The following is a 21095-nucleotide window of genomic DNA, read 5'->3' on the forward strand; positions in this document are numbered from 1 at the left end:
CAAGAAAAGCAGCCAAGCTAGAAATCCCAACTCCTCAGAAGGCTGGGGCAGGAGGATCCAAGTTCCAGACCAGCCTGAGCAACTTAATGAGATTCCATCTCAAACTTAAAACAAAAATAGGTAAAGACAACCTACAGAATGGAAAAAAAAATTCAGGTCATATATTTGATCAAGGATTAGTATTTTGAACATATCAATAATTCTTTTAACTCAATAATAAAAGACAAATAACCCACCATTTTTAAGTGGGAAAAAAAACATCTAAATAGACATTTCTCCAAAGAAGATGTACAGGTGACCAATAAGGGGATGAAAAGATGCTCAACATGATCGGCCATCAGGGAAGTCAAAGCAAAACCACAAAACTACAACTTCACACCCAGGGGAATGAAGGTAACAGCAAGTCAGATAACAGCAAGCGCTGAGGAAGACATGGAGAAGCTAGCATCCTCGTACTGTGCTGGTGGGGATAGAAAATGGCGCTCATAGACTGAATTGTGCTCTCCAAAAAAAAAAAAAAAAAAAAAAGATATGTTCAAGTCCAAAGCCCCCAAACCTCACAATGTGACTTCATTTGGAAATAGTGTCCTTTCAGAGGTGATAAAGTTAAACTGAGGTAATCCAACACGATGAGTCTTTATGAAAATGTCAACAGGGACACACAGACATGGAGGAGGGATGATGGAGGACCCTGAGAGAACCTCACGTGAAGATGGAAAATCAGAGTGATGTGTCCACAAGCCCAGGACTACCTCAGGTTGGCAGCAAAGTCTCAGAAACGGGAAAGGCAAGGAAGTGCCCGACAGCTTCCAGAGGCACGTGGCCTGCTGACACCTTGATGTTGGACTCACAGCCTCCAGTATTGAGGCAATAAGCTCCACCGTTTAAAGCCACCCAATTGTGGCACTTTGTCATACTGGCCCTAGAAAACCAATACCAGCTGCCTTGGGAAACAGACTAGCTAGTCTTTAAAAAAATTAATCGTCGTGCTATGGAAGCCCCATCATTCCATGCCTGGGCCTACACACTGCAGAGAATGGAAACACGCATCCACACGCATCCACACGAAAGCCAGCCGAGGACACCGTGGCAGCATCCTTCACAAGGGCCCAAAGGCGAAACACACTGAAGAGTCCCCAAACGGATGGATGGAAGAGTAGAAGGCGGTGTGCTCACATAATGGAATATTCCTTGGCCCTCGAAAGAAATGAAGCTCCGACCCAGACGTGCCTTGGAACCACTGGGCTGCATGAAAGAAGCCAGTCATGGAGACCACGGAGCCTCTGATCCCATCAGATGGACTCTCCACCATGGAACAAGACACAGAGACCGGAAGCGGAACAGAGGCTGCTTGGGTGGGGGGGGGGGTGGCGAGATGGAGAATGGCAGGGTGACAGCTCAAGGGTATGGGTAGCTTTTTGAGGTGATGAAAATGTCCTGAAATCGACGGTGGCGATGCTCACACAGCTCTGTGGGTACACGTTTCATGATACACTCGGAACTGGATGAACGGCATAAACCACTGTGAACCAGAACTTTAAAGTGGTTACCAAAAAACAAAACAAAGGAGGTCCTCAAGCCCAGGAGGAACTTTTAAGGAGGTGACATTGTGCTTGGGGGCACTCGGAGAACAAAGACAGGGCTTCAGAAACTGTGGAGCAGAGTGACTCTCAAATACAGCTGTAAGGGAGACTCACGTGGAAAGTTTTATTTCAATAAACTGTATTAAGATGCAGCTTACATGCAGTTAAACATGCCCCTTGAAGAACACAGTTCAAGAGGTTTGGATAGCTGCATGCACCTGGTAACTACCATTGTCAAGGGTTAGAACATTTCCATTCCCCAAAATGTCCCTCATGAACCTCTGCAGCCAATCTTCCCAGCACCCCAGTTCTGGGGATTACCAATTGCTCTTTGTCAGTGGAGTTCTGCCTTTTCTAGGATTTCACAAAATGGAATGATCCAGTCTGTGCACTTCCGTGCCTGGCTTCTCTCACTCACCATCATGCTTTTTAGACTTTGCCGTGCACAAGAATAGTTTGTTCCTTTTTATTGCTGAGTGGTGTCGCCCTGTACTATTATGTCACTATTTGTTTATCCATTAACCTGTGTGGAATAGTGGGTTCTTTCCAGTTTGGGGCTCTTGTGAATAAACCTGCCATGAATATTTGTGCACGAGTCATTCTGAGGACGTGTTTTCCTTTCTTTTTGGTAAATACCTCAGAGTAGAATCGCTGGGCCACAGCGCCAGTGTAGACGGAACTTTGGAAGAAAGAGCCAAGCTGTCACCAGAGTGGTTGTGCCATGTCACACTCCCACTACTGGTGACCACTTTGAAAAATCCCAATGCCCAGGTCAGACCCCAAACCTCTCTGGGGAGCAGGACCCAGGCACTGATCAATTGATCAATCAATAGATAGATAGATCCATATGTATTTTACGTGTGTGTGTGTGTGTGTGTATACACATACATACTAGGGCTTTAACCCAGGGGTACTTAGTCACTGAGCTACATCCCCAGGCCTTTTTTAAATTTTGAGACAAGTTCTCACTAAGTTGCTGAGGGCTTCACTAAGTTGCTGAGACTGGCCTCAAACCTGCAATCCTCCTGTCCTCCTCTGGAGTTGCAGGGATTACAGGCATGCACCACTGCACCCAGCTAGACGTCTGTCTTTTTAAAGCATCCAGGTGATTCCACTGTACAGAAGAGCTCTCAAACCACTGCCATGGCTCTCAGGTGCCATGTGGCAGGCAGAAGAGCCAAACCCGTGGACATTTGCCTACACACGTTCCTTGTTCTTCCCTGATGCTGGAGAGAAAGAAGGCAAAACCCATACGAGCATGTAGTCTAGAAGCCACTGCCCTCAGCAAGCTTTGCTGGTGTCTCAGACTCTCCCTGCCTTTTATTAGATGGAAGAAAGTAGGGAGAGTAAAACAGAATCAGTCAGCTTCTTGGTCGCTGAATCTGGAGCTTGTCATTCTCAGTGTTCACACAAAATAAGTCCCATGTTACAGATGAGGAAACCAGGATTTAAACTCCACAGTCTATCTCCAAGGCCGAAGCTCTTAAACAGTCCACAAGGCTCAGAGCCATCAAGGGGTCCTAGGGTCAGGAGCCCCCTCCCATCTAGCTATGGTAGCCAGAGAACACAAGCCCCCACCCACCCACCCAACTGCACAGGAAGGCTGCAGGTGTGTTTACGAGAGACTAGCAGGAAAGGTGGTGTGGGACGTGACGGCAAGGTGGGGGTTCATTATGGGATTTCCTCTCCTTTCAAGCTTGAGAGATGAGATTTAAGCCCTTCGGGTGGAGGGGAGGAGTTCAAGGCCTTGCTGCAGGCTCCTTCCTCCACCCCAGCTTGCGCCTGGGTCAGGAGAGTGCCAGGCCCTGGAAGAGGCCAGGAGAGGCAGAGGAGGGCAGCCAGAGGATGAGAAGAACTGCCCGCAGCTGGGCTCCAGCAGGCTGCCTGCCTGGCAGCGGCCTGGTCCTCTCCTTTAACTCCCATCTGACCTGGAATGGAGCAGGTTCCTTTCTGGAAGGAACCACCACTGCCATCAGCAGCAACTGCTATTCCAAAACAAGGGCCAAACAGGGGTGAGAACAGCGTTTCTTAAAACTGTGTCTGGGGATGAGGGGAACCCGAGGGTTTGCCACACAGGAACTCTCTGTGCTGTCTTTGCAACTTTTCTGTAAATCTAGAACCATTCTAAAATTAAAAGTTGACTTAAAATAACAAATACATAAATATAACCATGTGGCGGTTGTGGGGTCAGAGAGCAGAGGCGGAAGAGAAAGGCAAAACAAGAAAATCTGCTGTGTACACACACGGAGCATGTGCCAGAACCAAAGCGAAGGCAAATCCTGGGCCAGTCATTGTAAATCCTCAGTAACAGTGAAACAGCGAGAACCCAGAAGGACCCCAGGACACCAGGTGGGAACAGAGCGCAGCTTAGAATCTGCTTCCTTCCAGATTTAAGGCAAGAGCTGGAGACGGGGTTTCCAGGACCCGCAGCAGACCCCAGTGGCCCAGCAGTCCCACCCTCTGGTGTCCCTGCATCCTTCGCTCTTTTCCCTTCTCACCTGTTCCTGGCGCATCTATCCCAGGGCAGAGCCAGAATCACGTAGAAGCCCACTGTCCCAAGTCACCATGGTGAAGCGGGTCACTCTGGCTGGGCCTCAGTGTTGGACCTGCCTGCAACACGGAGCTACCACGAGCCCCACCCACCTCCCAGAACCACGAAGACGCAGGAAAACATCTCATGGATTCCGTGTGGACACAGGTGGCTGAAAATCGAAGGCAGGTTTGTTTGTAACAGCTCCGTGCTGGAAAGAGCCCAGATGGCAATCAACAGTGGGTGGGAAATAAACTGTGGTGCAGTCACATGATGGCAAGCAACAGGCAACCCAGAAGAGGCCACTGGCTCCCACAGAAACAGAGGTGAGCCTCCCAGACACCATGTCCCTTGAAGCAGCCCAACACAGAAGCCAACATGCATATGACTCAATTTACAGGAAGTTCAAGGACGGGCAAAACTCACTTCAGACTATGGGGGTAAGAACAGCAATTGCCTTTGGGGGATAATGACTTAGAGGGGAGCAGGACTGTTTCTGGGGTGCTGTTCCCAGAACTTGCTTTAGTTCCGATCTATGTAAAATTCTTTATTTTATTTTATTGTTTGGGGTACTAGGAATTGAACCCAAGGGTGCTTTACCACCAAGCTCTATCCCCAGTCCTTTTTGCTTTCCCTTTTGAGACAGGGTCTCCTGAAATTGCTGAGGGTCTTGATTAGATGCTGAAGGGGCCTCAAACTTGCGATCCTCCTGCCTCAGCCTCTCCTGAAACAGGAGCTGATCTTTCACATTCTTTTTTTTTTTTAAAGAGAGAGTGAGAGAGGAGAGAGAGAGAGAGAGAGAGAGAATTTTTTTAATATTTATTTTTTACTTCTCGGTGGACACAACATCTTTGTTGGTATGTGGTGCTGAGGATCGAACCCGGGCCGCACGCATGTCAGGCGAGCGCGCTACCGCTTGAGCCACATCCCCAGCCCTGATCTTTCACATTCTTTATTCCATCATTCCCTTCCTGTATCAGCCCCTCGCTATGGGCCAAGCAGTAGTCTAGAAGCTGGAGGTGCCGCCTCTCTCTCAGGCCGCCTTTGTGCAGTTGAGACACTTGTGGCATCTACTGTGAGCCAAGAGCAGAGGCCCCTCCTCTCCTGACACTAGCATCTTCTTTCAAGCTGGTCCAAGTGGCAAAGAGTTGGGCACAGAATATCCAGGCTCCTTCCTGGTCTTCGCCTGTGGTGCCCAGGAAGAGAAAGGTGCCTGCCACATGTCAAGGGTCACTTAATCCAGCACAACCCAGCTCACATAGCTAGAAGGCGGCAGGCAGAGAGTGCAAACTCAGGCTTCTGACTCCTGTGTCCCTACCCAACACGCCACTCCCACGGCCTCGTGAAGCCCGGCCAGCAGAGCCCTCTCTCTGGGCACCTGCAGTAACCAGACCCCAGGATGGCCCTGTTGATTCTTACCTCATGGGAGAAACACCCTTCTGTAGGTTCCTCCTGCACCAAACAGGCCTGACCTGGGCACCAGGAAGATAATGTAGAAATAATAGCATGTGTCCTCCAAGGCGGGATACTAGACATGGTGGCTGGCCCTTGTTCTTTCTTGAAAGGCTCACACTTGGGAAACCAGCCACCGTGGTAAGGACACCCAAGCAGCCTAGAGAGGGGACCTTGTTTGGGAGAGGATCCTCCAGCCCCAGTCTGGCCATCAGAAGATTGAGCCCCAGCCACACCTCAACTGCCATCCCATGACAGGCCCCTGGCCAGACCTGGCCAGCTAAGCCCCTTCCAAAGTCCCTAGCCTCAGAAAAACTGCATCATAAATGTCTGCTGCTGCTTTAAGCTGTGAAAATTGGGATAATTTGTTACATGATCTTGCTGCATCTAGGGCTGGGGATGTAGGCCAGGGGTGGAGTGCCTGTCTAGCATGTTCCAATCCCTAGTGCCAAACAAACAAACAAGATACGAACTTTCCTATTGCTGTGCATAAATACCACAGCCCCCGTCAGAGCCATGGGTTCCTACTGCAGGAAAAGTCTGGAAGATGGACTGTTCAGACACTCAGACCAGCCACTACAAGAACAGGCTGATTTGGAGATGATCAAGAGCGGCAAGAAATCCCCAGGGTGCAGGAGAAGTGTGGGGAAGACCAAGCAAAGCAGAAATCCCGGAGCCTCCTTTTCTCAAGTTTCTCGAGCACTTCATCTGTCTCAGTAAAGGGAACCACCTGCTCCCAGGCACTGCCTGAGACCTGGGAGCCAGGCTTGAGCCGGTTGTCACCGCGGCCAGCATCCCATCCATCAGGGCTCCAGGCTCTTCTGCAGAATGCATCCCACACACGACCCCACACACTGCTCTCCTGTGAGTCCCTGGGCCACGCCACCCGCCCAACCCACGTGGGCAGTGTTAGCAGCCTCTTGGGTCCCATCCTGGCTCCTCCTGGACGCCTGTCCATGGCCAGAGCGCTCTCCTCACAGTGAAGACAGGATCGCAGCTGTCATGCTCAGAACTCTGCAGTGTCCCACTTCCTAGCCACACCACCTTCTTCCCAGCACGATGAGCTCGTCCCACCCAGGGTCTCTGCACTGGCTGCTCTCCTCCTTCCCAGGGGTGTGGCATTGCTGGCGTCCCACCTCACTTCCTCCAAGAAGTCCTCCTGGGCCACCTCACCTGTCCTCTCCGACCCCCTGCTCTAGCCCCACTCCTTCTTAAATTGTTTGCCTTTTTTCTTTTTGAGAACAGGTCTCACGGAGTTGCCCAGGCTGGCCTGGAACTTGTGGTCCTCCTGCCTCAGCCTCCTGAGTCACTGGGATCACAGGCGTGCGCGACCACGCCCGGCCGGTTCGCCTATTTATCGTGTCTGCCTATTAGAAGGTAAGTCTCATGAGGGCAAAGATCGTACCTGTCTTGCTCCTGCAGAACAGTGTCCCGCCCATGGCAAGGGCTTAGGTAACAGTTGTTTAATGAATCCCATCTGGAGCAGGGGATGGATCAAACGACCTGCAAGTTCATCTGGTTAGAAAACCCAGAGTACAGCCCTCCGCAGTGTGCTCTGGGGCTCCCGCTGCCCTCGCCAGCAGAAGGGAAAGCCAGGAGGGGGTAAGAGCTGTGGTTTCGGGGGCAGACTTGCCAGCTGGGTGGAGCACACCCCACCAGTGGGTCCATTTCCTATAGAGGAAAATCCTATAAAAAGCCCCATCTGTCTGGCCACTGCCCTGCCTGGTCCACCCCCTCCTCTCTTGGTTGGCCTCTGGGGCTGAGCAGAGCCAGATTGCTGCAGCCTGGAGCATCTGAGCCCCCAGCAGATGTGAGAATTGCCAGGCAGGCTGCACCCCCCCGGGGAAGTCATCTTTGGCATCCCTCTGTCTCCACACAGGAGGCTGCCGCCCAAGAAGGGGCCATCTTCTGCCACATCTCTCTAGGTCACTGATTCTCCCCTTTCTGGGCCCTATGTGATGAGTACATTCATCCCATTAGATTTCTGCATGTATCCTTCTACTGCCCAGAGATGGAAGGGGAGGAGGAAGGGCAGGGGGGATGGAGAAATGTCTCCCCAGGCAGGAGGAATCAGAAGGAAGCACAGAGGTCCAATGACTCGGGGAAGTCACTCAACCCTGTGACACCTCGACTTCCCCATCTTTAAGACAATATGATCTTTGGCCTCTGTTTTATGCTCTAATGGAATTAAAAGAATAAAATCTCACAATGCACATGAAATGCTTTCGAAGGCATTGCACAAAGTGTGGTACAAAGGCTCATTGCTATTAAGAGACGCAAAAGCAGGAAGAGGGGTAGGAAAACAGAGACTGGAGAGGAACCAGAAATCTGGAGTTAAGGGTAGAAAACTGCCCAAGAACAGAACAAGGAGGAGCATGGAGGGAAAAGAAGAAACTCCCCACCTGAAGATAAGGCTGAGGGGACAGAAAAGCAGGAGATAATACAAGGGGCAGAAAACTCACCATACTGATGTGCCAACAGCAAGCCACAGGCCCTTTGCACCTCAGCTAGGAGAGTACACATCCTGGAGTCTACAGATGGGACTGGGGAGACCACATCCCTCAGCAAACAGTGTACACAGTTTAGGCAAGATCTCGGGGGCGGGGTAGGGGGCAGATCCCTCACTGATCCCTCACTCCATCAGTATCTTGCCCTCCCATCAGCATCCCTTTCCCATTGGCATAAACCATGACGCTCAGAATTCTACTCATCAAAGACCATGTTTTTGAGCACCTACTATGTGTTAGGCACAGGCTTGGCACTTCACACACCTCACCTCATTTAATCCTCATAAGGTACACTCCTTATTCCCACATCCTTGAGGATGAAACAGCTCCCGAGAGGTACATGAGTTGCCCAAGGCCACCCAGCTAAGAGGAAGGGAGCAAGACACACCAGATAGGGAGCCTCCATGGCCCATATGCTCCTCTCTGAAGCATCCTCCCTGGGGAGGATGCTTCCATTCCCTGAGCGCCTTCCTGAAAGGTCAAGTGTGAAGGGCAAAGTGGGGAAAAGGGCAGGGAGGGCAGAAGCAATGACAGGAGAAAGTGCCCAGCTGGCTGCTTGGGAAGGGAAGGCAGTCGGCCCGGCAGAGAGCAGCCTGAGCAGTTTCCTTCCAGAACTCTCAACCCACCCTGGTGTCCCCACAGCCCCACACTCCAAGCAGCGACCTATGGCTCCTTTGTCCAGGCCTGAGAGGAGCCTGGGCAGCCAGGACACAGCTCCAGGAAACGCTGGTGAGGAAACTGAGGGCTACAGTGGGGCGTGACCGTGACGAGGGGTGGGACAGTGGCTCCGACGGTACCAAGAGCCCTCGCCTCGATCCAGACCTCCATCCCCGTCCCCCACCTCCCCCGCTGGCCCGCTTCTCCCTCCCTCCGGGTCCTATGGCTTGGACACTGAATTTTCCCATGATGGCCAAATTGGGCCAGCTAGGGCTCCCCGAGGCCCGCCAGCAAATGAGGCGCATCGCCCCCTCGTTCGCCCCGACTCCGCGGAGAACCAGGAAAGCACCCTCGAGGTCCCTCCCTCGGACTCCGTCCCGCCAGCCACCTCCTGCAGGCGCGGTGCCCGCCACCCGGCCTCCCGCCCCTCCACCCGCAGCCCGCCCGGCCTTCGCCATCACCTTGACCTGCGCCCGCTCCCCGGCCCCGGCGCTTTGCATAAACAAAGAGAGGAGGAGGGACGCGGGCACCGCCCCCGCCCCGCTGGCGCCCCCGCGGTCCGGCGCGCGCCCCTTACCTTGGCCTGGCATTTCCGATGACAGGAGAAGCTGCAGACTGCGGAGGGCAGACAGAAAGAAAGTTTTAGCCGCGAGGTATGAAATGGAAACTCCGCGAAATCTCCTCCCACCCCGCCCCGGCCGGCGCTCGGAGGGAAGGAGGGAAGGAGGGAAGGAGGGAGCCCCGCCGAGGGCGGGCGCAGGGGGCGGCGGCCGCGCTCCGGGCCTGCGGGCGGGTGCCCGGGACGGCCGGCCTCGGGCGGGCGCGGGAGGCGGAGGAGCGCGGGCCCGGGCGCCGGCTCCCCCGCTGGACCCCGGCCAGGGGCCGAGGGAGCCGGGACCCAGGCCCCGTGCCAGCCCCGCCGCGGAGCAAGGGCCCGTCTCGCCTTACACCCCGCGGGCGGGCAGACCCCGCCGGCCTCGCACTGCACCCTCCCGGGCGGAGGGCCCGTGCGCACACGCAGACGGTCACCCTCCGGCACACCCAGCACCGCTGCCCGGGCCCACAGGGCTCACCCACATACCCATGCCACCCTCTGACCAGGCACCAACACTCAGGCGGTCTCGTGGAGACCCTCGGAGTCCGCCGGCCTGGCACAGATTTGGGGATACAGACGTGAACACGCTCGCACAGGCTCCATGCGCAGGAGCGCGCGCGCACACTCACACACACACACACACACCCTCGCAACTTGCCCCCACCCCTCCCACTACCAGAAGCTGGAATCAAATTTCCTATCAGGTTCCCAAAGCCTGGAATGTCCCCAGCCCCACCCCACCCCCCAGGGCCCTGGGACTCTGTGGAGGAATCTGGCAAACCCCCTCCTCTCAGGAGCCGGCTGAGGGGTCTCCTGGGCTGATTTCCGAGCTGACTTGGGTCTTGTCTGCCCCAGATGCACTGAAGCACGTGGGTGGGGCACTGGAAAGAGGGAGACCCTCAGACCCAAAAGGCCAGCCGCCACACACAGCCCAGGGCCACTGAGCACACAGTCTATGGCGCTTTGCCCCACTCAGCTTGGAGCCCACCTGATTCTCAGAAAAACGCAGCTGGGGGGGTCTCAGGTAGGTGAAGGCCCCAGGCGGGCGGGAAAGAAGCTCCAGGGCTCTCCACCTGGGGACTCTGGTTTGTTTGAGGCATCCTTTGGGCCTGAGGGTGGGAGAGGCTGCAGGCAAACTGGGTGGAGCCTGGGATGTGACCTTGGCACTGGCCCTAGCTTAGGACCTTCTCCCAACCCCGTCCTGGCCCATTTCAGGCCTGTGACTCAGCTGGTGGTGAGCAAGGCTTTCCTGACCCCCAACAGCCAGGGACATCACCCTGGCCACACCAGGACACATTCCCCTTGGCCACCCAAGGCACACCCACTGGTCTAGCTCTTTGGCTTCTCAGCTGTCCCCATGCTCCTTACCCCAGGTGGCAGCTGTCTCCCTTTCGGAAGGTGTTCCCTCTCTGACCCCAGCAGCTCCCCAGCCCCACCCCCGGGCCCTCTTTGTGGCCAGGGAACACGGAATTGAGAAAGCCTCAGCCTTGAGGCCTGAGTCTGCAAGGCCCTCCCTGGGCCGCTGCCTCCAGATCCAGGCACCTCCCCATTGGCCAGCTGTGGGCTCTGTCAAGAATGGGACACCTCCCTCTCCCTCTCTCTCCCCACCACCACCACCACACACATGCACACAGAAAACCTGCAACGCAGGACAGGCTTCATAAATGTTTGGGTTGGAGCTGACTGGAGATCCCTGGAGTGTGTGCTGATAGCCACCCCACTCCCTCTCAGCCTCTTCCTGTCCTGTAACCCCCCTCAACATCTCATGGTCAGAGGCAGCTCTCGCGTCCACCTCTCAACCCCAGTCTAGACACCAGGGGCACAGGAGGGTCAGAACCTGGTCTTCCAGCCTCTCCGTGTTTCTGACAGTTCCCATAAATCAGAGAGCTCATTCCTACCTCAGGCCCTTGGCTCTTGCGGCTCCAGCTGCCGGGGACATTTCTCACACTCTACTGGGTGGAATCTCTCTTGCCCTCTGGAATCCTTTCAAAGCCATCTCCTCAAAAGGACCTTTCCTAACCGCCCAAATTCGAGTGGGTCGCCCCTGTTCTTAGCTCCTGATCATTTCCTTCTCTGCACAGTTAACCATCTGAAACATCTCCAGTAATTTCCAGTAGCTTATCAGTGCCCATGTCCCCACACCACGTCCCCAAAAGCCAGGATGCTGTCTGCTTCAGATCTGAAGGACCGGACAGCATCTTTGTGCAAATTAGACAAAGGCCCACCATCTGGGCAGGCCAGCCCCATGACACACAGCCGGGGATGAGTGTGCTCTGTCCCTGTGGGAATGGAGAGAAGGACCCTTTCCCCAGGCAGGTCCTGCCCTGTGCCAGGACCCACCGCATGACAAGTAGAGCGTGGGCTGATTTCAGGGCTCCCTCCAGCAGACACCCTTGGAGGTGCCCAGCCTGCACAACTGTACAGGGCAGCCTGCCTGGCACAGAGGGGCAGGCGGTCAGCAAATGCCCTCAAGTGGAAACCAGGAGGAGAAATCTTTGGGCAATCTTGGTACAGTGTGCCCAGTGCCCCCCTCTGCCCCAGCCTGCCCTTGGCTGTGTACAGCAGGGGGTAAGAAAAGACCTCCACTAGTTCCCCGCCCAAAAGTCAAAAGCTCAGCAAACTGAACACAAGTGGCAAGCGGTAGGTTCCCATCAGGTCCAAGTGACCAAGCCCCATCTTCAGAAGCACCTACCCTCAACCCCAAGGAGGCCTTCCCTCTGAGTCCCCTCCAGGGGTGCCTCTTTTGCATTCTTGATCACCTTCTCAGGTCTTCTCCCAAGGGGCAGTGCTTCCTACTGTCTACCTGGTCTCCCTCGTGCTGTCATCTGAAGCAAGCACCTCTCAGAGCAATGAACTATCCAAGTGTGTCACGGAGCGTTCTGTTCCTAGCTCACACCTTCTGTCAGCCTCCCCCACTCTGACACTGCAATCAGTGCTACAGCTTGGATCTGGTGTCCCCCTGAGATCCCTGTAGTGATGGTGTGGTCCCCACCCTGTGGCACAGTTGGGAGGTGGTGGGAGGACACTGGGCCATGTGGGCATGCCCTTGATGAGGATATGGGGACCATGGCATGAGCCACGATGCTCTGTGCCCCCATTGGCCCAAAGAACGGGGCCGAGGGACTGTGGACTGAAGCTGAGCCACAGTAAACTGTCTTCCTTCACATTGATTTACCTCCGGGTTTTCGTCACCGTGAGTGGAACTCTGACTGAAGGAACTCTGACTAACACACAGTGCAGAAATGTGGCATGTGACTTCCAAGGCAAGACCATAAAGCCACTCTGACTTTAGCCTCCGTCTCCTGATGACTCACCTGGGGGAGGGCAGTCCCCGTGTTGAGGGGACGCAGGGGCAGCCCAGTGGGGGAGCTGAGGCCCCGAGCCACCAGCCAGCCCCAGCAGGGCAGGCCTGTGAAGGTGCCGCACTGGGAGGGGACCGTCCAGGCCTGCAGATGAACACAGCCTGCTCGCACCTTGGCCCAGCTTTTGAGAGACCCTGAGCCAGAACCAGTCAATAAACCACTGAGTTTGGGGATCACTTTCTACACAGCCGCAGAGAACGAATCTAGAGGCCAGAGCTCAGGAGCCAGGCACAGAGGCACACCCCTGTAATCCCAGAGACTTGGGAGGCTGAGGCAGGAGGATTGCTAGTTTGAGGCCGCCCTCAGCAACTTAGGGTGTAGCTCAGTGGTGGCTCAGAGGATTCAGTCCCCAGGAAAACACCCAGCCACACACCGAGACCTGCCCTTTGTGGAAGAGGCAGAGCAGCTGCCCAGGGCTGTCTGGATGCCAGGTCCCCCGCAGGCCCTGTGGTCTCACGCTCCTGCACCTGCCTTTCCCCCAAGAACCCTCGGATTGATAACACCTGCACAGGAGGGCCCCCAGCTCTCCTCCCGCTGTGGCAGCCCATGTATAAGGTCAGCTGACCCCTTGCTGTGTTCCTCCTGAATTCACAAGCTGGATCCTAAGGCCCAATGTCACAGTACTAAGAGGTGGGGCCTGCAGGAAGTGGCCAGGCCACGAGAGTTCTGCCCTCCTGAAAGGCCCTGGGCAGCCTGTTGCCCTCCCATCCCTCCAATCTCAATGTCCACCCCCTCTGGAAACAGACCAGGCCTCCCCAGACAGGATCTGCCCGTGCCTTGATCCTGGACCAACAGCCTCCAGAACTGTGGGCCATGAACTTCCGTTGTTTATAAACGACCCAGTCTAAAGCATTTTGTTACAGAAGCACAACAGACGGAGACACTGCCCCTCACAGTTGCCACCTGCCTCTTCCTCCCACCAAGAAGGAAAAACCTGGGTTCCAGCCCTGAAGCTGTCTGTCCCACACGCTGACGGGCAACGCCCAGCCTGAGGCTGCAGGACACTCCCTCCCCAGGGGCCATTTCTCACTGGGGCCTGCAGCAGGTGCGGGAAGAACAAGGTAGGAACCGGCAGCACCCTCCACTGGCACTGTCCCTCAGGTGCCCAGGCCCTCCCTGGACACGTCTTGGGCTGACCGGGGCCTTCCAGCTCTAGGGCCTTGCAACCAGACCCCACGGCACCCTCCAGAGCCAGCACCCCTGCAAGGCAAGGCCCAGGGCAGTGCCTGTGACCACAGCTCCGAGGACACCAGCAGCCCCAGGCTGCCATGGACGTCCACAGTGTCCACAGGGCAGGGCCAGTGGTGGCCTGAGAGGGAGCAGAGCCCCTGGGGGACAGGCCCTTGGGTACCCGCTAGGGGGAGAACTGCACCCCACGCGCAGCCCTTGGCTGCGGCTCCCACCCCAGCTGGGCTGCCGGACGCTGTCCTGGGGTGGCTTCCTGCTCTCGGGAACACAGGAAGCCAACATTGTTGGGATCTAAATGGCCTTTTCCTCCTGGTCTCGGGTCGGAAAATGAGCACATGGCCTCAGTGTGCACCAGCGTGCCTAGCCCGGCCTCCCACCACCTCAGAGGGGCTGGCCCGCCCGCCCACCTGCTCACCAGGCCACTCGCTCGGCCTTGCCCTGCCCACTGCTCATGGCCTGGGCTGGAAGTAGGCAGTGGTTCATTTCATTGTTAATTTGGCCAAGCCAGAGTACCCAGATGTTTAGTCAAACATCACTCTAGATGTTTCTGCAAAGTTATTTTTAGATGGGATTAACATTAAGATCATTAGACTTTGAGTAAAGTATGTTCCCCTCCATTATGTGGGTGGGCCTCGTCCAACCCATTGAAGGCCTTTATAGAAAAAGACCTTCCCAAGAAGAGGAAGTTCTGCCCGCATACTGCTTTTGAACTTGAACTACAACTCTTCCTTGGGTCTCCAGCCTGGGGCCCACCTACAGATTTCTGACTTGCCAAAACTCCATAACCACATGGGCCAAACCCTTAAAAATAAAGCTCTATGGGGCTGGGGCTGGGGCTGGGGCTGGGGCTCAGAGGTAGCGCACTTGCCTGGCATGTGTGAGGCACTGGGTTCGATTCTCAGGACCACATATAAATAAATAAAGTCTATCTAAAAAAAATATTTTTAAAAAATAAAAAATAAATCAATCTCTCTCTCTCCCCCCACCCCCCTCCTCCCACACACATCCAGTTGGTTCTGCTTTTCCAGAGAATTCTGACTAATACAAGGTGTCTCAGGGTAGTCAGGGGAGGGGTAGTCAGGGGGCACCGTGTGGTTCCAAAGTAGGAACAAAGAAACCTTCGAGATCATCCCACCCAGTGGTTTTCTGTTTCATTTTAAAGCTAAACTGTTCATGCAGACGGTTTGGAATCCGAGTGATGCTGGTTAGGATGGAATGGATCTGTTAATCCCAGGGACTGGGCTCTGATCTGAGCACTCTGTGTAGTATCTCATTTAACCCCTACAGTCACACCAGGAGGGGGATATTGCTATTTCTCCCATTTTAAAGGTGAGTCAACAGGCTCCAAGCAATGAAGCAGTCTGCCCAAGGTCTCACTAATAGGGCCAGAGCTGGGATTGAATCCAGAGCCTTCTTCTAAGCCCTGTGAAAGACTGTCACATCGTCCCACCTACTCCTATATTTAACTCCTCAAACAAGAGCTTTTCTGGTTCAAATGGGCAGGGATTCCAGAGCCCTGATCAAGTCTCCCCTTTCCTCACCTCTAGGGCCCCTAGAGCACCCCCAAGCACCTGACGGCTCCTTTGGAATGCAGTTTAGATCCTCTGATCTATTCCAACCCCTTCATTTTAAAGAAAAGGGGGAAATCCGTTCCAGGGAAGGTAAGCAGCTCTCCCAAGGTCACCCAGCCGGACAGTGGAAAGCCAGGACTAGCAACCCAGGTCTTCACTGGGGTTGGCAGTGACCAAATGCATTGTTACATCGTGTACGTGGATGAATATGTGACAACAAATTCCACTAATATGTGGGATAATTATATAATTATACTGCACTGATAAAAATATGGGGGAAAATAGACAAAAATGAATAGTGTCAAAAAAAAAAGAAAGAGAAAAAGTGACCCGGGGTTTTCCATTCTATCAGGAGCCTCTGGTGGCTCCACAAAGGTCCTCAGATAGAAGGTGGGAGTTGGGGATCCTCGGTGACACAGGGAAAGGAGCTCCCAGGACCAGGGTCCCCCCAATCCATCCTCTGGGTGGGCTGGTGCTGTTGTCTTCCCAGGTGTGTCCTGCTTTAAGGAAGCGTCAGGTGACTGTCCCCCTTCTACATTGAGAAAGGGAGTGGCCCAAGCCTGGGCCCCAGACCAGGCCCAGATGGCAGCCCTTGGGCTCCCAAGCTGGCCTTCCGGTCCTTTCCCTTGGGTTTCAGCCTAGAGGGAAAATAGGATTTTGAACCAGGCTCTGAGTCCCTCAGCCTCCCTCTGAGGTCTCCCGTGTTCTCCGGCCCCTAGAGCCCCTCCCCGAGGCCTGGTGGGAATCCAGTTTGTTCCAAGGAGTTCCCACACAGCCCTCAGGACCCAGCCCACCCTTCCTGCTGGAGCCAGGCAGCCTCTCCTGCACACTGGGTCACCCTTACACCACAGCCTAGGACGGGCATGTGTCTGTCTTCCATGGCACAGTATAGGTCCAGGTGACAGCTCTGCTTATGAGCGTCAGGTGGCCACACAGGTGCCTGGAGGGGTGACGTAGCAGGGTTCACTGAAGAGGTCTCCGGCTTTCACAGAGTCCCACAAGGAAACTTTCCAGGCCCTTCTACTGCCTGGGCCTCAGAGAGAATCCTGAGCCCAGCTCCCTTATCTCTAATGACAAGTGACTCATCCAAGGTCACACAGGGTGTCCAGGCCACCCCTCACCGTCCTCTCATCCCTCTCTGTATCCTTCACTCAGAGCCGTGGTCCCTGGCATTAGCCCCCCTTATTCACACACAGAACCTCATTGTTCTACCCATAACCAGCCCCTGAGAGACGCAGGACAAGGCTCACTACTAACCCCGTCACACACAGCCACGGCCCCACCAAGTCAAAGGCTCCCTCCCGGTCCCTGCCGCCTCTCTGCCTGCACACCTGCTACACCTGGACAGCTGTCCACCTTAGTTCCTTGTCCACCCTGCTTGTCGTTGAGTCTCCTAGAACCAGGTTGGACTCCAGGTTCCCTGACTCCCTCCAGCATCCAGCCCTACTATGGGCTGGGGGTGTGGGGAGAAAAGCCACAGGGCAGGGCCTCCAGGGGAAGCAGATGGCTGCCCCAGGCTCCCAGATGGAGGGCTTCCTCAGGGCCTGTCACCCCCAGCAGAAGCCCCCTCAGTGCTGAAAGCCCTGTGGAGACTGTGAATTCGGGGCCCTGATATTCTGCACCCCACCCCACCCGTCACCCAATCTAGATGCTGGCCACAGTTCAGGCCAGACTTGAGGACAGAGAAACCAGAGGGCTCAGGAAGCTTTGACTGGGCTCTGAGTAGAATGTGGGCTGGGGCTTCCTCTACCCTGGCCCTCCCAGGAACAACCTGTACAACTCATTCTGGTGGGCCTGGATGGGTGGGTGGGTGGGAGGGTGGATGATGGGATGGATGGGTGAGATGACTGGATAGAGGATGGGTGGGTGGGTGGGTGATGGGATGGATAGGTAATGGATAAAAGGATCTATTCACCTTGTGCCACCACAATCTCCAGGTTCCAAAGCACAGAGGGTGGATCCACTTCTTCCTTTGCCACCCATGAGGCCAGGCCTGTAGAGGGTGACATAGGGCTCTGGTGCCAGGAGTCTCCCCTCTTTGTGGGACTGGCCCCTGGGCCTTTAGTAGCTCAGCCCTGCCACCTAGTGGTGCTCTGGAGTATAGCCCTGGCTTCCTCCCCTCTTTCTGGCCAACCCCCCAGTCTCCACCGGTGCCCAGTGGGGCTGCCAAACAAGCTTGGCCATCCACCCTCCTCTCTGGTCCACACCGGCAGGGCCAGGCTGGGATCCGGGTGAGATTAGGGCCACCTCTTGCTCACCTTGGGAGCTTTACATAAGTCAAAATCCCCTGTCAACCCAAGCACTCAGGCCAGGTCAGCTGGGAAACCCAGGACCAAGGTAGGAAGTAGCCAAGGAAGACTGTAGCCAGAGATGTGCCTGAGGTGACACAGTGAGTGTCCCTAGGACTTCCTTCTAGCCCTACCCCCCAGCTGCCTCCTCTCCTAGCAGCTCTGGAAGTTCCTGGGTGAGGGGAAGGGAGAGGCTGGAGGGGAGAGGGAGGGGAAACTAGCTTATGCAGCCTCAGGTGGGTGGGGTGGGGACTGTTATTAGACAAAATGCAAACCCCTCCCTCGCAGCACCTCTCCACATCTCTGGCTGGCACCCTAAGCCACCAGCAAGTCCCAGGCAGACCTCTTGGGAGGAGAGCGACACCATGTGGCTGATTTTGGTATTGCAGAAGTTCTGTGGGACGCCTCACCTCCTGCGGGGTATCCCCCAGCCTGACTTCAGTTAAGGACCATAAATAACCCTCTGCCTTTCACCCATGGCAGACTGGCCTGGAAGGCCATCCACACACATGCTCCCATAGGCTCAGTCCCTTGCACATTTCCAGCCACACAATCCTGCCTCCAACACCCAGTGGAAAGGCCTCGACTCCCCCAGAGACACCTGAAAAGCCCAGTGTCACCCTGCCAGCCTGGGCAAGAGATGTGACCACCACCAGCCTCAGTCGCCTCATCTGTAAGATGAGGATGGCACCGGGGCCTGCCAGACGCTGTGAGCAGTGATGAGGTCAGGCCGGTGAGTACGTGGTGCTCAGTAAGTGCTGCAGAAATCCTCTCCCCAGCCCAGCTCGGACTACAGCATGGAGCGAGGCAGCAGGAAGAGAGGCCACTGGGGAGGACCACATGAGCAAGACTCCAGGGCAAGAGAGAGCCCTGCCCATTGGCAGAGTTGACACAGTGGCCTTCTTGGGAACTGTGTGGGGCGCAGCTGGTTTGAGGATGCGGTTGGGGGTGGGGACGTGGGGCAGGGAGCTGGGAGGGCTGATTCTGTCAGACCCCACATCGTGGGAAGGCTGGGCTCCATCTTAAGGGTAGCGGAAGCCCCCCAGCTTTAGCCAGGGCAGGGACATGCTAGATTTATACTTTCAAGTCCCACGGGAAGCTGGTGCAGAGCTGGATTAGAGAGAGTGCTCAGGAAATGGTGACTGCCCTTGGCCATCCAGGGGAGACGCTGGCAGCTGAGCCAGGGATGCTGTGGGGGAGCTCAGCGACTCTAGCTGCATTTGGGGCCCTAGTGATTGATGGAATGTGGGGCGAGGAGAGGAAGGCATCTGGCAGGGCCACGGCTTGGAGGGTGGCATTGGTCCAGAGCCTGCTGCAGGGGCTCCTGTGACTCCCCCATGATCTGGGACAAGACACCAACTTCTCTGGAGCAGTGATGGCCACACCCCGGCCTGGGATTGAAAAGCCCAGCAGCCAGCCCGTCCTCCACCGACTCTGATCTGAGGCCTCTTAAGTCACCCCAAGCTGCCACAAGGGGAGGAATGTGTCTTGGCTTCTTTGCAGTACTCCCAGGGCCAGCCACATGCCACCCACACACCTTCCACACACCACCCACATGGCTTCCACAGGCCATGCAACACCTCAGCCACGTGGCCACCATGTGTCAGCCACGTGACCTCCAGGAGCCTTCCCCACACCCTCCCCATGGTTCCCACACCCCAGCCAAGGAGCCATCCGCACACCACCACATGCTACGTGCTACGCACACGCCCTTCCCCACACCATTTGCATGCCTCAGTGTGCCAGCCAGACGTTCACACCATGCACAAGGTTACTCGGCTCATCCTCAAGCCACCTGCCACGCCCATGCCACCCACCACCTGCCACGGGCCACCCACACGCTCCTACACACCACCACCCAGGGAGCCCAGCCTCCTTCCCCACGTGAGAACCAGGCACCCGCTCAGAACCCAAGGACACGTGCCAGCAGAGTTCCAGTCTGAGCTGGGCTGGGCCACGGCTTCCCCTGGTGACCCGCTCCCCCAGCTCCAGTCAGCCAGCCGCTCACCTTTGCAGGTGCAGCCCTCCCGGGTGATGGCCTGTCGGCAGATACCACAGGGCTTCACCTTCTTGAAAGTCTTCACCTTGAAGTGGTGGGTCTTGGGGGCCTCCAGATCCTCTGGCTGTGGAAGGAGAGGCACAGGGGTCAGCCTGAGGTGAAGGCTGGGGTCCTGGGGAGGGGCTGGGGCTCTGGAGGAGGAGTAGGCAGGAGGAGGGAGGAGGGGAGGCCAGAGCCCCTTTGTGGGCTGAAGGAGGGAGGAGGTGCCCAGGGACTGTAAACAGTGTGAGATGACCAGACACTCACCCTGGGCTCAAGGACTTGCATGGAGTCAATGATGAGGGTTCAGACAGCACCTGAAGACCTGAGAACCCTGGGAACACAGACCCCTCTGTGTCTTACCAGTCATTTTTTTTATTTACTTTATTCTTGGGGCATGGCTTTCCCACAGTGTAGTGCAAGAGTTAAACGTGCAAGAGCAACTTGGGCATGGTGGTACACACCTGTAATCCCAGCAGCTTGGGAGGCCGAGGCAGGAGGATCACAAGTTCAAAGCCAGCCTCAGCAGAAGCAAAGCAATAAGCAACTCAGTGAGACCCTGTCTCTAAATAAAATACAAAATAGGACTGGAGGTGTGGCTCAGCGGTTGAGTGCCCCTGCGTAATAAATAAATAAATAAATAAATAAATAAATAAATAAATAAATAAATAAAAATTAAAGAGTTTAAATGTCCTGCTTAATTGAGCTGAGCTGTGGCTCAGAGGTTGTCTGGTGTGTGGGAGGCCCTGGGTTCCATCCCCAACACCCCAAAACAGAAAGGTTTTGCTAAATACAACTTGATACATGTGCACCCCATATAGCCAAGCCCCAGAAGGCTCACTGTTGACCCCTCCCAGTCAGCGCCTCCCCTACATAAATCTCACTGGGACTTCTCTCCAAAGAATCATTGCGTGTCTTTTTGGTTTGGGGGGGTTTCGTTGGTGATGGTGGTCCTTGGTGGTGGTGTTCGGTGTGTGTGTGTGTGTGTGTGTGTGTGTGTGTGTGATGCAGTACTGGGGATCAAACTCAGGGACACTCTGCCACTGTGTTGAAGCCCCAGTCCTTTTTATTTATTTATTTTTATTTTGAGACAGAGTCTTGCTGAGTTGCTGAGGCTGGCCTCCAACTTGTGATCTCCCTGCCTCAGCCTCCCCGGTCTCTGGGATGAGAGGTGCACGCCCTGGAGCTGAGTACCATTTTGCCAGGGTTTTGACTTCCTGACGTGGCGCTGCATGTACTCTGTGTCCGGCTTCCCTCGTGCAACACTAATCTGTGAGATGCCCCCGCATGGTCCCATGTCCCTTCTGGGCCCATGCTCTGTGGT

At 55.4% G+C, this 21095-nt stretch overlaps 1 protein-coding gene and 1 long non-coding RNA gene across 14 annotated transcripts in view; one reads left to right on the forward strand and one right to left on the reverse strand.

Moving 5' to 3' along the window:
- Window positions 1-21095, reverse strand: part of TNS1 (tensin 1) — a 196639-nt gene that overhangs the window by 148496 nt on the left and 27048 nt on the right. For 9 of the 13 annotated variants that reach the window (XM_081260957.1, XM_081260953.1, XM_081260961.1 and 6 more), the window contains exons 2-3: window positions 19742-19856; window positions 9307-9344 (exon numbers count right to left, since the gene is read on the reverse strand). In XM_081260957.1, coding sequence (XP_081117083.1) covers window positions 9307-9344; window positions 19742-19856 — 153 coding nt within the window. The other 4 variants (XM_081260958.1, XM_081260960.1, XM_081260949.1 and 1 more) reach the window with 4 other exon arrangements.
- Window positions 12656-21042, forward strand: LOC308630647. The gene is made up of 3 exons (XR_014017981.1): window positions 12656-13747; window positions 15422-15535; window positions 20866-21042. It is a non-coding gene; the product is annotated as an uncharacterized lncRNA (long non-coding RNA).

This window comes from Spermophilus citellus (assembly GCF_964194105.1).
Source record: "Spermophilus citellus genome assembly, chromosome: 11".
In the NCBI taxonomy this organism is placed as follows: Eukaryota; Metazoa; Chordata; class Mammalia; order Rodentia; family Sciuridae; genus Spermophilus; species Spermophilus citellus.